The following is a 17521-nucleotide window of genomic DNA, read 5'->3' as shown; positions in this document are numbered from 1 at the left end:
AGCATACAGAGCTGAAGAGGTCGCATGTGAAAACGAGCAAAGGGGATCGCGTCCGATGCAGCAGTCATAAGACCTAGAATTTCCATGCATAAGGCTACCGAAGGGAATGATTGTGACTGAAGGTTTCGACAAGCTGTAATCAATTTTAGACGTCTCTTGTCTGTTAAAGACAGAGTCATGGACACTGAATCTATCTGGAAACCCAGAAAGGTTACCCTTGTTTGAGGAATCAAAGAACTTTTTGGTAAATTGATCCTCCAACCATGATCTTGAAGAAACAACACAAGTCGATTCGTATGAGACTCTGCTAAATGTAAAGACGGAGCAAGTACCAAGATATCGTCCAAATAAGGAAATACCACAATACCCTGTTCTCTGATTACAGACAGAAGGGCACCGAGAATCTTTGTGAAAATTCTTGGAGCTGTAGCAAGGCCAAACGGTAGAGCCACAAATTGGTAATGCTTGTCTAGAAAAGAGAATCTCAGGAACTGATAATGATCTGGATGAATCGGAATATGCAGATATGCATCCTGTAAATCTATTGTGGACATATAATTCCCTTGCTGAACAAAAGGCAATATAGTCCTTACAGTTACCATCTTGAACGTTGGTATCCTTACATAACGATTCAATAATTTTAGATCCAGAACTGGTCTGAAGGAATTCTCCTTCTTTGGTACAATGAAGAGATTTGAATAAAACCCCATCCCCTGTTCCGGAACTGGAACTGACATAATTACTCCAGCCAACTCTAGATCTGAAACACAATTCAGAAATGCTTGAGCTTTCACTGGATTTACTGGGACATGGGAAAGAAAAAATCTCTTTGCAGGAGGTCTCATCTTGAAACCAATTCTGTACCCTTCTGAAACAATGTTCTGAATCCAAAGATTGTGAACAGATTTGATCCAAATTTCTTTGAAAAAACGTAACCTGCCCCCTACCAGCTGAACTGGAATGAGGGCCGTACCTTCATGTGAACTTAGAAGCAGGCTTTGCCTTTCTAGCAGGCTTGGATTTATTCCAGACTGGAGATGGTTTCCAAACTGAAACTGCTCCTGAGGACGAAGGATCAGGCTTTTGTTCTTTGTTGAAACGAAAGGAACGAAAACGATTGTTAGCCCTGTTTTTACCTTTAGACTTTTTATCCTGTGGTAAAAAAGTTCCTTTCCCACCAGTAACAGTTGAAATAATAGAATCCAACTGAGAACCAAATAATTTGTTTCCCTGGAAAGAAATGGAAAGTAGAGTTGATTTAGAAGCCATATCAGCATTCCAAGTCTTAAGCCATAAAGCTCTTCTGGCTAAGATAGCCAGAGACATAAATCTAACATCAACTCTAATAATATCAAAAATGGCATCACAGATGAAATTATTAGCATGCTGGAGAAGAATAATAATATCATGAGAATCACGATTTGTTACTTGTTGCGCTAGAGTTTCCAACCAAAAAGTTGAAGCTGCAGCAACATCAGCCAATGATATAGCAGGTCTAAGAAGATTACCTGAACATAGATAAGCTTTTCTTAGAAAAGATTCAATTTTTCTATCTAAAGGATCCTTAAACGAGGTACCATCTGACGTAGGAATGGTAGTACGTTTAGCAAGGGTAGAAATAGCCCCATCAACTTTAGGGATTTTGTCCCAAAATTCTAACCTGTCAGGCGGAACAGGATATAATTGCTTAAAACGTTTAGAAGGAGTAAATTAATTACCCAATTTATCCCATTCCTTAGCAATTACTGCAGAAATAGCATTAGGAACAGGAAAGACTTCTGGAATAACCGCAGGAGCTTTAAAAACCTTATCCAAACGTATAGAATTAGTATCAAGAGGACTAGAATCCTCTATTTCTAAAGCAATTAGTACTTCTTTAAGTAAAGAGCGAATAAATTCCATCTTAAATAAATATGAAGATTTATCAGCATCAATCTCTGAGACAGAATCCTCTGAACCAGAAGAGTCCAAAGAATCAGAATGATGGTGTTCATTTAAAAATTCATCTGTAGAGAGAGAAGATTTAAAAGACTTTTTACGTTTACTAGAAGGAGAAATAACAGACAAAGCCTTCTTTATGGATTCAGAAACAAAATCTCTTATGTTATCAGGAACATTCTGCACCTTAGATGTTGAGGGAACTGCAACAGGCAATGGTACATCACTAAAGGAAATATTATCTGCTTTAACAAGTTTGTCATGACAATTATTACAAACAACAGCTGGAGGAATAGCTACCAAAAGTTTACAGCAGATACACTTAGCTTTGGTAGATCCAGCAGGCAGTGGTTTTCCTGTAGTATCTTCTGGCTCAGATGCAACGTGAGACATCTTGCAATATGTAAGAGAAAAAACAACATATAAAGCAAAATAGATCAAATTCCTTATAAGACAGACAGTTTCAGGAATGGGAAAAAAATGCCAAACATCAAGCTTCTAGCAACCAGAAGCAAATGAAAAATGAGACTGAAATAATGTGGAGACAAAAGCGACGCCCATATTTTTTGGCGCCAAATAAGACGCCCACATTATTTGGCGCCTAAATGCTTTTGGCGCCAAAAATGACGCCACATCCGGAACGCCGACATTTTTGGCGCAAAATAACGTCAAAAAAATGACGCAACTTCCGGCGACACGTATGACGCCGGAAACGGAAAAGAATTTTTGCGCCAAAAAAGTCCGCGCCAAAAATGACGCAATAAAATGAAGCATTTTCAGCCCCCGCGAGCCTAACAGCCCACAGGGAAAAAAGTCAAATTTTTGAGGTAAGACAAAATATGATAATTTAAAGCATAATCCCAAATATGAAACTGACTGTCTGGAAATAAGGAAAGTTGAACATTCTGAGTCAAGGCAAATAAATGTTTGAATACATATATTTAGAACTTTATAAATAAAGTGCCCAACCATAGCTTAGAGTGTCACAGAAAATAAGACTTACTTACCCCAGGACACTCATCTACATGTTTGTAGAAAGCCAAACCAGTACTGAAACGAGAATCAGTAGAGGAAATGGTAAATATAAGAGTATATCGTCGATCTGAAAAGGGAGGTAAGAGATGAATCTCTACGACCGATAACAGAGAACCTTATGAAATAGACCCCGTAGAAGGAGATCACTGCATTCAATAGGCAATACTCTCCTCACATCCCTCTGACATTCACTGCACGCTGAGAGGAAAACCGGGCTCCAACTTGCTGCGGAGCGCATATCAACGTAGAATCTAGCACAAACTTACTTCACCACCTCCCTTGGAGGCAAAGTTTGTAAAACTGATTTGTGGGTGTGGTGAGGGGTGTATTTATAGGCATTTTAAGGTTTGGGAAACTTTGCCCCTCCTGGTAGGAATGTATATCCCATACGTCACTAGCTCATGGACTCTTGTTAATTACATGAAAGAAATAACTGTGTTAATAACAATTAAGGGTGGGATCGTGGACTCTCCATATCGGGAAAGAAAGAAATTAGGTAAGCATAAATTTTGTTTTCTTTCCTAAGATATGGAGGGTACACAACGTCATTCAATTACTAGTGGGAACCAATACGCAAGCTAGCGGACACAGAATGAATAGGGAGGGAGAACAAGACAGGCAGACCTAAACAGAAGGCACCACCGCTTGAAGAACCTTTCTCACAAAAGAGGCCTCAGCCGAGGCAAAAGTATAACATTTGTAAAATTTGTAAAAAGTATGCAGAGAGGACCAAGTTGCAGCCTTGCAAATCTGTTCCACAGAAGCTTCATTTTTGAAAGCCCACGAAGATGAGACAGCCCTAGTGGAATGAGCCGTAATTCTTTTAGGAGGCTGCTATCCAGCAGTCTCGTAAGCAAAACAAATCATACTTCTCAATCAAAAGGAAAGAGAAGTAGCAGTAGCTTTCTGACCCTTACGCTTTCCTGAGAAACAAACAAACAGGGCAGAAGACTGGCGAAAATCCGAAATCGCCTGTAGGTAGAATTTAAGAGCACGCACAACATCCAAGTTGTGCAACAGAAGTTCCTTATGAGGAGGATTAGGAAAGAAAGGAGGAACAACAATTTCCTGATTAATATTTCTAACCAAAACCACCTCAGGGAGAAACCCCAATTTAGTTCAAAGAAACACCTTATCCACATGAAAGATAAGGTAAGGGGAAATCACACAACAAAGCAGAGCGTTCCGAAACTCTCCTAGCAGAAGAGATAGCAATAAGAAACCAAACCTTCCAAGATAACAATATCTATGGAATGCAAAGGCTCAAACGGAGCCTGTTGCAAAACTTTAACAAGGTTAAGGCTCCAAAGAGGAGCAACAGGTATAAACACAGTTCTGAGTCTGACCAGGGCCTGACAAAAAGATTGAACATCTGGCACATCCTCCAGACGTTTATTTAAAAGAATAGATAGTGCAGAAATCTGACCTTTCAGAGAACTGACTGACAACCCTTTCTCCAGACCTTCTTGGAGAAAAGACAAAATTCTAGGAATCCTGACCCTACTCCAAGAGTAGCCCTTTGATTCACACCAATAAAGGTATTTACACCATACCTTATTGTAAATTTTATGAGCTACAGGCTTGCGAGCCTGCAGCATGGCCTCAATGACTGACTCAGAAAAACCATGCTTAGCCAGAACTATGCGTTCAATCTCCAAGCAGTCAGCTTCAGAGAAACGAGATTTGGATGGAGGAATGGAACCTAAATGAGAAGGTCCTTCCTCAGAGGTAACCTCCAAGGTGGAAGAGATGACATCTTCACCAAGTCTGCATACCAGATCCTGCAAGGCCTTGCAGGAGCTATTAGAATTACCAACACTTCCTCCTGTTTGATATGAGCAATAACTCGTGGAAGAAACGCAAACTGAGGAAACAGGTATGCTAGACCGAATACCCAAGGAACTGCTAGAGCATCTATCAGAGCTGCCTGCGGATCTCTTGACCTTGAACCGTACTTTGGAAGTTTGGCGTTCTGCCGAGAGGATTAACCTGGAGAATATTTCCGGATGGCAGCCCACTCCCCGGGATGAAATGTCTGTCTGCTCAGGAAATCCTCTTCCCAGTTGTCCACCTCTGGAACGTGGATGGCAGATAGACAATTGTGAGCTTCCGCCCACTGAATAATCCGAGCCACCTCCTTCATGGCTAAGGAACTCAGAGTTCCTCTCTGGTGGTTGATATAAGCCACTGTGGTGATGTTGTCCCATTGGAACCTGATAAACTGGGCTAAGGACAACTGAGGCCAAATCATCAGAACAATGTAAATCGCTCAACTCCAAAATGTTTATGGGAAAAGCACACTCCTCCCGAGTCCATAATTGCTGCATCTTTAATGAGCCCCAGACTGCTCCCCAGCCAAGCAGGCTGGCGTCCGTGGTCACAATCACCCAGGAAGGTGTCCGGAAGCAGGTGCCCAGAGACAGATGCCCCTGAGAAAGCCACCATGGGAGAGAGACTTTTGTCGACTGATCTAGATCTATCCTCTGAGACAGATCTGAATGGTCTCTGTTCCATTGCCTGAGCATGCATAACTGCAGAGGTCTCAAATGGAATCGAACAAAGGGAACAATGTCCATGGAAGCGACCATCAGACCAATTACCTCGATACATTGAGCTACTTATGGTCGAACAGTAGACTGGAGAGAGAGGCAAGAATCTTGGATTTTCTGACCTCTGTCAGAAAAATATTCATAGATAGGGAATTTATTATGGTCCCTAAGAAAGCCACCCTTGTAGCTGGAACAAGGGAACTTTTCTCCAGATTCACTTTCCATCCATGGGAACGTAGAGAAGACAAGATCTCTGTATGAGAGTTAGCTTGTTGAAAAGATGGCCCTTGAACCAATATGTTATCCAGGTAGGGCGCAACTGCAATTCCTCGAGACCCGATTACTACCAAGAGAGCCCCTAGAATCATTGACAAAATTCTGGGGGTTGTAGGAAGGCCAAACAGAAGAGCCACAAACTGAAAGCGTTTGTCTAGAAAGGCAAATCTCAGTAACTTGTGATGATCCCTGTGGATGGGAACATGAAGATACGCATCCTTCAGGTCTATGGTCGTCATGAACTGACCCCTCTTGGACCAAAGGAAGAAGGGAACGAATGGTTTCCATTTTGAAGGATGGTACCCTGAGAAACTTGTTGAGTCACTTTAGGTCTAAAATGGGTCAAAAAGTTCCCTCTTTTTTTGGGAACCACAGATTTGAATAAAATCCTAGACCCTGTTCCCTTACAGGAACTGGAACAATCACTCCCAGGGAGGAAAGGTCCTGAACGCAGTTCAAGAATGCCTCTCTTTTTACCTGGTCTGCAGATAATCTTGAGAGGTGGAATCTGCCCTGGGAGGAAAAGCTTTGAATTCTATTTTGTAACCCTGAGATACTATGTCCACAGCCCAAGGATCTGGGACATCTCGTATCCACGCTTGATAAAAAAGGGAAAGTCTGCCCCCAACTTGACCCGATCCCGAACCGGGGGCAGACCCCTCATGCTGACTTGGACTCAGCTGAGGGTTTCATTAAATGCTTCCCCTTGCTCCAAGACTGATTGGGTTTCCAAGAAGACTTGGACTGCTCCTGTTTAGAGGCGGAAGAGGGAGACTTTTGACCCTCGAAGTTAGGAAAGGAGCTAAATATTATTTTGACTTCCTTTAAGTTTAAGTATGTTCTCTTGCGGTAGAAAAGACCCTTTTCCACCCGTAATATCAGAAATTATTTCTGTCAAACCAGGTCCAAACAAAGTTTTACCATTGTAAGGAAGCACCAGAAGCTTGGACTTGGAGGTAACATCAGCAGACCAAGATTTTAACCACAAAGCCAAGCAGGCTAAGATAGTGAAGCCAGACATCTTGGCCCCCAGTCTATTAATTTGCATGTTAGCATCAGAAATAAAGGAATTGGCTAGTTTAACAGCCTTAATCCTATCTTGGATTTCCTCCAACGAAGTCTCTTCTACTTGCTACTGTGGCAATACAAACTGCAGGTTGCCATTGAACATGCATCTTTTTCAAATAAGCCTCCAGCTTCTTGTCCATGGGATCCTTGAAAGAGCAGTTATCCTCTATAGGGATTGTAGTTATCTTAGCCAGAGAAGAAATAGCCCCTTCTACCTTAGGCACCGTGCACCATGAACCCTTAATGGAGTCAGCAACAGGAAACATCTTTTTAAAGACTGAAGACGGGGAGAAAGGTATCCCTGGCTTCTCCCATTCCTGTGAAATAATCTCCGTCACACAATCTGGAACAAGAAAACACTTCCACAGAGGAAGGAACATCATAGTATTTATTAAGCTTACTAGATTTTTTTAGGGTTAACCACAACAGGAGAGTCTGAGTCGTCCAGAGTATCTAACACCTTTAGCAAAACACGAAGGTGTTCAATCTTAAACCTGAAGTTCACTTCTTCAACCTCAGGCAAAGGAATTATACTGTCAGAATCTGAGGTTTCACCCTCAGAAGCTACCGACGAAAACCTCCTCATAAGAGACATATGAGGGAGGGCAACCTGCATAGCAGTAGAAGGAACAGAAACCTTACTATCTGAATGTTAATTTTCCTCTTGTGTTTTAGTAGCATAGGAAAAGCAGATAATGCTGCAGATACCGCAGAAGATAACTGTGCAGCAAATTCTGCAAGTAAATAAACTCAGCCAGGAGGCTGAGAGGAACCGCAGGGCACTGCATATGACACCAATGAGGCTTGGGACGTTAGAGAAGGCTGCAGCAAAACCTAAACAGCATTATCCTGGGAGACAATAGGCTCAGAGGGCAACAATTTGTCTTTACATTCAAGCTAAACATGTGGCATAAAATTGCATGGGCAAAACAATCTGGGCCTCTAGACATAATAGACACTTGTCAAGAGAAACAGAGTCTAAATCCGTGTCCATTGCAGCAAATTGAATTATCCAAACAAAAAGAGAATCTATTTAGATTTATTTTTACTGTCACTTTAAGAAAAATGTAAACACCTAAAAGCGTTTACACGCTATAGACAAAAAATTTCCCAGATGAACTAAACACTGCAGCAACCTCCACACCTCAGATAAACTGAGGTGCCCTTACCACATTCAGAGGATCCCCAAAATGACTGCACCGGAACTGCTGGCAACTCCAAAACGAAGGACGCTCAGAGACTGACTAGTTTAATTTCTACTGTCGCAACAGCTGGCACAGCACATAAGGCAGCTCCTACGTGACTCCTCACCGCTCTAAACAGAAGTGTAAAAGATCACGTGACCAGCAGAAACAGGGAACTGCGCAAAACTAAGAGTGCGCTCCCTGCTGAAAAAAAAGAAGCTGTTTAAATCTTAAAGGAACCGCCACACAATATGAAAATTAAAAAATTGCCCAACATGTCCCAAAATAAACACACACATAATAGATAATACCCATATAGGGGAAAAACTTCCTCAATAAGGGAAGATTTAACCCATTAGTCCCCTCACATGCAAAAGTGCCTGCTCACTGCCACGATAATCCTAAACATAAAGGATAATAAATTAGTCCCAAAATTCTGCAGAGTTAACTCCTTAAGTGCAAGTCTCCGTTACCTAGAAGACAAAAAAGCACTTACCTGCAGTCTAGCTGTCCGGCAGGAAGACAGCTCACAAGACTTGGACACAAACTCCTTACAGAGGCCTGCAGAAAAAAAGAAAGAACAGAGTAACCAAACTCTTGCTTTCTATAACAAGGTAACAAAGTAAGCACTACCTCACAACTTCCTAACCGCTTAAAAGCCACCACTACTTTACTGAAGAGATTGACGTGCAGGAAAAAGTACCCAAAAAAGGAATTCATTTCTTCAGACACCAAACTTCACCTCCTCCATTGATAGAGGCAAAGAGAATGACTGGGGATTATGGGTAGGTGAGAGTGACACTTAACAGCTTTGCTGTGGTGCTCTTTGTCTCCTGCTGGCCAGGAGTGATATTCCCACTACTAATTAAATGACGCTGTGGACTCTACATATCTTAGGAAAGAAATATAGATAATCCCTTTATTACCCATTCCTTAGCTTAGCACAGCCAACATGGTTATATTAATATACTTTTAACCTCTGTAATTACCTTGTATATAAGCATCTTCTGAGAGCCCCCTGATCACATGACTTTATTATCTATCGATTTGCATTTTAGCCAAATAGTGCAGTGTCTGCCACAAGCTACGGGCCTTAGCACAAGGTGATCTATAAGGCTCACATGAACTAGCTCTCCCCTTTTGTGAAAAGCAAATAAAAAAAAAAGCATGTGATAAGAGGCAGCCTTCAAGGGCTTAGAAATTCTCATGAGCCTAACTAGGTTTTGGTTTCAACTAAGAACACCAAGAGAACAAAGTACATTTGATGCTAAAAGTAAATTGGAAAGTTGTTTGAAACTACATGCGCTATCTGAATCATGAAATTTTATTTTTGACTAAAATGTCCCTTTAAAGCAACTTCTTTCCATATCCGCTTCATTGTCACTTCCCTATTTCTAATTCAAGGCAACATCAATGATGAGAGATGTCTTATTTTAGCTCTTTCATTTTCTGCAATAGATGTATAAACACTAAAGAATATCTGCATATATGGGGGAAAACACACACACACAAGTAATTTGCACTTTTAAAACTACAGTGAACAGATTTACACTTTCATGATAGTAAGCAATGAGATATTGCTGGCATTATGTTTTCTTGTGGGTTCTGTACAAAATAGTAACTGGTGCTAAATGCTCGGTACGTGCTTTTTCATTTTTTTTTTATGAACAAATGATCAATCTGGCCAGGGGAAGCAGTGTTTGGTTCTTTTCAGAGCATGAGTTATTTGAAAATGCAACAAAGATCTGGCTGTGTTGCGCTTGCAAACGAATGAATCTGGCTTTGAAAAGAGAAGAATGCTACCACCCACGGTCAACTTCCTCATTAGTTTATATAAATGAATGTAGATTCACAAACCAACTAAATGCAGCTTCAGCTCAACTTGAATTAGTAGAATATTTGGGTATCAGAAAAAAAATATGCAGATTTACCCATCTTTCTTTTTCATTTCTATTATGATAATTAGGCTCAAACTGCAAGCTATCTTAAGGATACAGACAATGAAATAGTGCAAACAGACATAGTTGAAGAGTTATCGAATATGCTGCTTTATATAGGAAAAATGATTATACGCATGCCATAGGCTGTTAATATACACCATTAAAATGTAAACATCAATTTAGCAGACCATTTTATTTGTTTGTAAGACATATTTGTGTTAAAGGGCCATAGAAGCTGAAAATGACATGCTCTTTTACATGCAATTATAAGACTATCGACCCTGCACTATTGTGTGTTTAACCTCTGCAGAGCACTGCTGTTCCAGAGTAGAAACTGCTGACTTTTGTGGGAGTTAACACACAGTAGTGCAGGGTCGATAGTCTTAAAACTACATGCTCTAACAAATTAGAGCATGCCATTTTTTGATTATGGCCCTTTAACTCACAGATGTGTCTCTAAAAATGAAGGAATGAACAAATAAGACAAAGAGGGAGAGTTACATTTTCACAGATCCACAAGACAACATAAAAACACAAAAATAATTTAATAGTTTTAAAAGTTTTCTAGTAAAGCCCCTGGAACTCTATGAACTATGAGTAAAAATACAGAGACATGACAGATTAGCATAATTTGTGATTTAAAATCAACCCAACATCTATTTATATGGATGCACCATTGCACTTACCTTGTCCCTGAGCTGAAAGGCTTGGTACAGAAAGGCCAGCATCACTTGTGAATGCCGAGCATAGGTTTTCACTAGATGGTGAGGGTTTGAGGAGTTGTCCAGGGTCAGCCATACCACTGGGGGGTAGAAGAAGGTTCTGCTGAAGGGGAAGAGCGCACGGCGCACTCTGTGTTGACAAGTCACCTTCAGAAATCAGAAAAAAGCAGGTTGAACAAAGTAACAAAGAGAAAAAAAAGTGATGGCGAAAGCATTGCTTATATAAAGCATCACGGTTTTTTTTGTCCAGATGAATGTAATAGAAATATAAGTGGCTCTCTCTTTAAATAATAAATTAGAAATATTCAGATAATAGGATAAACATTGTTTTGTAAAGTATGTAAATTTGAGTTTGATAAAATTAAGATATTTTGTTATTTTTATTCTTTAATATTTTCCTATACATATAAAAGGACTCAATATCGCTTTAGCAACCATCTCTTAAGGGACAAAGCAAATTTATAATACTTTTTAAACATTATTATAACATCTGAGCAACACCAACAATCATACATACTATTTTAATTTACAATGTTTTACTTTTTCTCAGTTCCATTAAATTGACCTTTATCCACTGAGGGATAACACCAAATATGTTTGGGTTTATAGTTTCATGCCCACTTGGAGATATGGGTAGCTAGGTTAGCTAAAGAAAAAAGTAGAAAAACAATCCAGGAAAAGATTATGTGAATGTGCAAATCAACCCTGCATTCCCTTAGTGTCCCTTCTATTATGAATTAATGTAACATTAAACATAATGGCCATTAACTGAATTAAATTAACATTTCTTCTTTTAAACATTAAAGGTTTGAATAGAAACCACAAACACTAACTAGTAACCAAATAAGTTTGCAAATGGTTTTGAGCATGGACAACTCCCCTCCATATTGCATTATGTCAGGAAGTAACATTACCAAACAGATACAAACACAACCTGCTCTACCAATTTTTAAAAGTTAAAGAACTTTTATATTGATAAAATAAATTGGACAAATCAATAACCCCCACATGCCCACTTAACCAATAATGCCACTGTTTCTCCTGCAATTTATGCTTTCATGGTTGTAAGAGTCTACAATCCATTACTCCTGGGAATCATCTTCCCTGACACTAGGAGGAGTCAGATTCTTAAACCCAAAGAGATCTAAATAATCCCTTCCACCTCTATGGTAGTTAGTCTGAGATATAGACAAGCAAAAAAGGTAGGAAACGAAATACAAAGCAAAAAACATAGGAGTCGGGGTGGGGGGTGGTAAGAGTCCACGATCCAATACTCCTGGGAACAAATACCAAAGCTGTGGAGAGTTCACAAGTAATAAAAAGATAAGTTGGGTTAAAAAAAATAATCTTTTTTCCCTATTAAGAATAAGAAAGTAGATTTATTTTGTTAAAATTTATCATGTACTTAAAAACAGCCAACAAATACACAAACAGCTTGAAGGACCTTTCTACCACAAGCTGCCTCAGATGAAGCAAAAACATCAAAATGGTAGAATTTAGAGAAAGTATGCAAAGAAGACCAAGTAGCTGCCTTGCAAATTTGGTCAACAGAAGCTTCATTTTTGAAAGCCCAAGAAGTAGCCAATGATCTAGTAGAATGAGCAGGAATTCGATTACAAGGAGTTTGACCTGCTTTCAAATAAGCTTCATGAATCAAAAGCTTTAACCAAGAAGCCAAAGATACAGCACAAGCTTTCTTACTTTGCTTAGAACCAAAAAGTTAACTAACTCAGAGTTTGTCTGTCTGAAATCCTTAGTAACGCCAACATAATAGTTCAAAGCTCTAACCACATCCAGATTGTGAAGAAGCTTCTCTGAAGATTTCTTAGGATTAGGACACATAAGAAGGGACAACAATTATCCAAAATACACAACCTTAGGAAGAAAATCAATTTGAGTTATTAACACCTTATACTGATGAAAAATCAAATAAGGAGAATCACAAGAAAGAGCAGAAAGTTCAGAAACTCTCCTAGCAGAGGAAATAGCCAAAAGAAACAAGACTTTCCAGGAACGAAACTTAATATCCACCTTGTGCATAGGCTCAAATGGAGGAGCCTTCAAAACCTGCAGCACCATATTCAAGTTCCAAAGCAGAAAAATTGGTTTATTAACAGGCTTAATATGAACCAAAGCCTTAACAAAACCATGAATATCAAGAAGATTAGCAATTTTCTTGTGAAACAAAACAGATTGAGCAGAAATTTGGCCTTTCAAACAACTAGCGGATAAACCCTAACCCAAACCATCTTGCAAAAATTGCAAAGTTCTAGAAATCCTGAAAGAATGCAAGGAAAAACCATGATCAAGACACTAAGAAATTAAAAAGTTTTCCACACTCAGAAAACCCCCTAAGAACCGTTCAATCTCCATGCCCTCAAATTTAGAGATTTCATATCCTGAAGAAAAATGGAACTTGGCAAAGAAGATCTGGCCTTAGAGGAAGAGGCAAAGGAGGGCAACTGGACATCTGAATAAGATCCGCAAACCAGACTCTACAGGACCAGGCTAGAGCAATAAGAATCCCTGATGAATTCTCCTGCCTGATCTTGGAAACTAAAGTGGCCACATATTAAAATGAGCAAACAGAAAACCATCCAATGCTGCAATTATAAGGCCAAGAACCTACATAAAAGAAGCAGCATTGGGAAGATTTTGACAGACAACTTCTTTGATCTGTTAGATAAAACCTCAGAGACTGAATCTATCTGGAACCCCAGAAAAGTAACAGTCTGAGGAACTAAAGAACTCTTTAGCAAATTGACCCTCCAACCATCATGACAAAGAAACGACAGTCTGTTGGGGAGAGATTCTGCCAAATGTTAAAATGGAGCTAGAACCAAGATATTGTCTAGGTAAGGAAACACAAATATTCCCTGAGCTCTGACGACAGACAAAAGCCTTAAGATTTAAAACTGGTCTTAAAGTTCCATCCCTCTTTGGAACAATAAAGAGATTTTGAAAAAAAAAAAAAAAAATCCCTTTCCCTGTTCCAGCAGGGGAACTAGAACTACCACACCCATGGATTCCAGATCCAGGACTGACTGAAGAAATGCCTGAGCTTTTAATGAATTCTTCTGAACGTTTGAGAAAAGAAACCTTCCTCTTGGAGGTCTTGCCCTGAAACACATCCAATAACATTCGGAAATTATATTTAGAGCCCAAGATTCTGAAACATTCCAAAACCATACCTCCTGAAAGAGACCTAACCTGCCCCGTAGCAGAGAATCTGCATACAAGCCTTAAAGTTACCTTTAGATTTCCTATCTTGGGGAAGAAACGTTCCCTACCACCAGTAACCGTAGAAATAAAAAAGTCTACATGGGTTCTAAACAATTTCTTTCCTTGAAAAGAAATATTCAAGAGTCTAAACTTAGAGACTGCATCAGCAGACTATGACCTTAACCACAAGGCTAGTCTAAAAAGGTCAGACAAAGACAGGCTCTTGGCATTAATCCTAATGATATCGAAAATAGCATCATGTTCAATAAAGGAATTAGAACATTTAAGCAAACGCAAAAGGTTAAGAAAATCTTCACTGTTAGAAACCTTAGAAATATGATAAAAAACAAAATTTATGCTTACCCGATAAATTTATTTCTTTACGGACATGGAGAGTCCACGACTGCATTCCAATAACTAGTGGGATATTCAACTCCTGGCCAGCAGGAGGAGGCCAAGAGCACCCCAGCAAAGCTGTTAAGTGTAACTGCCTTACTCCTAACCCCCAGTCATTCAGCCGAATGAAATGGAAAGGAAGAAAACACAAGGGTAAAAGGTGCCTGAGGTCGAAATTATTAATAAGAGGGAAGGGTCGTGGACTCTCCATGTCTGGAAATAAATTCATCAGGTAAGCATACATTTTGTTTTCTTTCCTATGACATGGAGAGTCCTTGACTGCATTCTAATTACTAGTGGGAACAAATACCTAAGCTAGCAGATAAAGAATGAACAAGGAGGGAGAAAAAGGCAGGAGGACCTAAACAGAAGGCACCACCGCTTGAAGAACCATTCTCCCAAAAGAAGCCTTAGCCGAGGCAAAAGTATCAAATTTGTAGAACTTGGAAAAAGTATGCAGAGAGGACCATGTTGCCGCCTTGCAAATCTGTTCCACAGAAGCTTAATTTTTGAAAGTCCAAGAAGAGGAGACAGCCCTAGTGGAATGAGCCGCAATTCTCTCAGGAGGCTGCTGTCCAGCAGTCTCATAAGCCAAACGAATCAAACTTCTCAACCATAGAGACAGAGAAGTAGAATTGGCCTACTGACCCTTACGCTTTCCAGAGAAAACAAAAATAGGGCAGAAGATTGCAGAAAATCTTTAGTAGCCTGTAAGTACTGACCGATAAACCATTATCCAGTCCATCCTGAACAAAAGACAAAATCCGGGGAATCTGCACCCGGCTCCAGGAGAATCCCTTAGACTCACACCAATAAAGATATTTACGCCATATCTAATGGTAAATCTTGCGAGTAACTGGTTTTCGAGTCTGAATCATAATTTCAATGACCGCTGCAGAAAAAAAAAACACGTTTAGACAGAACTAGACGTCCAATCTCCAAGCAGTTAGCTTCAGAGAATCTAGGTTTGGATGGAGGAAAGGACACTGAAGTAAAAGGTCTTTCCTCTGAGGTAACCTCCAAGGAAGTAGAGATGAAATCCTTACTAAATCCGCGAACCATATCCTGCGAGGCCATGGAGGAGCTATTAGAATCACTGATGCTCTCTCCTGTTTGATACGAGCAATGACTCACGGAAAGATAGCAAACGGGGAAAACAGATAAGGAACCGCTAGAGCATTAATCAGAACGGCCTAAGGATCTCTTGACCTAGAACTGTACTTTGGAACCTTGGCGTTTTGGCGGGACACCATCAGATCCAACTCTGCAAACCCCCCACTTGAGGGTTATCTGAGAGAACACTTCCGGATGGAGAGCTCACTCCCCGGGATGAAAGGTCTGTCTGCTCAGAAAATCTGGCTCCCAGTTGTCCACTCCTGGAATGTGGATGGCAGAAAAAAGACAATTGTGGGCTTCCGCCCACTGCACAATGAGAGTCACGTCCTTCATGGCTAAGGAACTCCGAGTCCCTCCCTGGTGGTTGATGTAAGCCACTGAGGTGATGTCCGACTGGAATCTGATAAATCGGACTAAAGACAGTTAAAGCCACGCTGACAGGGCATTGAAGATAGCTCTCAACTCCAAGATGTTTATGGGTAGAGAGGACTCTTCCCGAGACCACAGGCCCTGAGCCTTCAGAGGACCTCAAACAACTTCCCAGCCTGACAGGTTGGCGTCCGTAGTCACAATCTCCCATGAAGGTCTCAGAAAGCAAGTGACCCGAGACCGATGTTCCTGTGACATCCACCACGAGAGAGAGTCTCTTGTTAGAGGGTCCAAATTTATCCTCTGTTCCATTGACTGAGCATACAAAGTTGCATCGGTCGCAGATAAAACTGAGCAAACGGAAAAATGTCCATGGATGCCACCATCAGACCAATCACCGCCATGCATTGAGCCACAGATGGACGAAAGACAGACTGGAGAGAAAGGCAGGAAGCAAGAATTTTGGATTTTCTGACCTCCGTTAGGAAAATTTTCATGGACAGGGAATCTATTATGGTCCCTAGGAAACATACTTTAGTAGATGGAATTAGAGAACTATTTTCTAAATTCACCTTCCACCCATGGGAACAAAGAAAAAAAAGACAACATCTCTGTATGAGATCGGGCTAGTTGAAAAGATGATGCCTGAACTAAAATGTCACCTAGATAAGGCGCCACAGCAATTCCCTGGGATCTGATCACAGCCAATAGCGCCCCCAGAACCTTTGTGAATATTCTGGGAGCCGTGGCCAGACCAAATGGAAGTGCAACAAATTGGAAGTGCTTGTCCAGAAAGGCAAACCTCAGATACTGATGGTGTTCCCTGTGAATGGGAACATGAAGGTATGCGTCCTTCAGAGCTTGATCCTATCTTGTATCTCCTCTACTGTAGCTTCCTCTGTAATAAGATCAGACAATGCATTGCACCAATAAGATGCAGCTCCCGCAACCTCGCAATACTCGCTGCTGGTTGCCACTGTAACCCTTGATGGATGTACATATTTTTTTAAGTAAGTAGCTTCTTGTCCATTGGGTCCTTAAAAGAGCAACTATCCTCTATAAGAATGGTAGTACTCTTAGCAAGAGTAGAAATAGCTCCTTCTACTTTAGCAACAGTGCACCATGAGTCACGAATAGAGTCAGCAACAGGAAACCTTTTCTTAAAAACAGGGGAAGGGGAAAACAGAACCCCTGGCTTATCCCATTCCTGAGCAATAATTTCAGACATCTTCCTTGAGACAGGAAAACCTCATCAGAAGATGGGGAATCAAACTGTATCCAATTTAGAAGACTTTGTGGTGTTGACAGCCAACACAGGTTCAGAATTGTCTAAAGTAGCTAAAACCTCCTTCAATAGTAATCAGAGGTGTTCTGCTAAAAAATGTCAGAGTCTGAGATCTCACCTTCAGAAGCTACTGAATTATTCTCAGACATCTGAGAAAGATTGGCTAACGCAGACCTAGAGACAGAAGCCTTACTATCAGGCAGATGTTTAGATTTACCCGATGAAGGAAAAGCTGACAAAGCTGCTGTTACTGCAGAAGAAATCTGAGCGGCAAAATCCCCAGGTAAATAAACACCCCCAGGGTGATGAGGACACACAGAAGGCACAGTATGAGAAACGACTAAGGCTTGGGACGTCTGAGGAGAAAGCTGCGGCATGTCACGCACAGCAGTATCCTGAGTGACACTTGGCTCAGAAGGGA

General features: G+C 40.6%; 1 protein-coding gene across 10 annotated transcripts in view; it reads right to left on the bottom strand.

Moving 5' to 3' along the window:
- WNK1 (WNK lysine deficient protein kinase 1) overlaps window positions 1-17521 on the bottom strand; it is a 544152-nt gene that overhangs the window by 64248 nt on the left and 462383 nt on the right. For all 10 annotated transcript variants that reach the window (XM_053718830.1, XM_053718834.1, XM_053718833.1 and 7 more), the window contains one exon: window positions 10677-10859. In XM_053718830.1, the coding sequence (XP_053574805.1) occupies window positions 10677-10859 (183 nt within the window). The remainder of the gene's footprint in view (window positions 1-10676; window positions 10860-17521) is intronic.

The sequence above is a fragment of the Bombina bombina genome, chromosome 6 (genome assembly GCF_027579735.1).
Source record: "Bombina bombina isolate aBomBom1 chromosome 6, aBomBom1.pri, whole genome shotgun sequence".
Lineage (NCBI taxonomy): Eukaryota > Metazoa > Chordata > Amphibia > Anura > Bombinatoridae > Bombina > Bombina bombina.
This window is presented reverse-complemented; position numbering and strand designations above follow the sequence as displayed.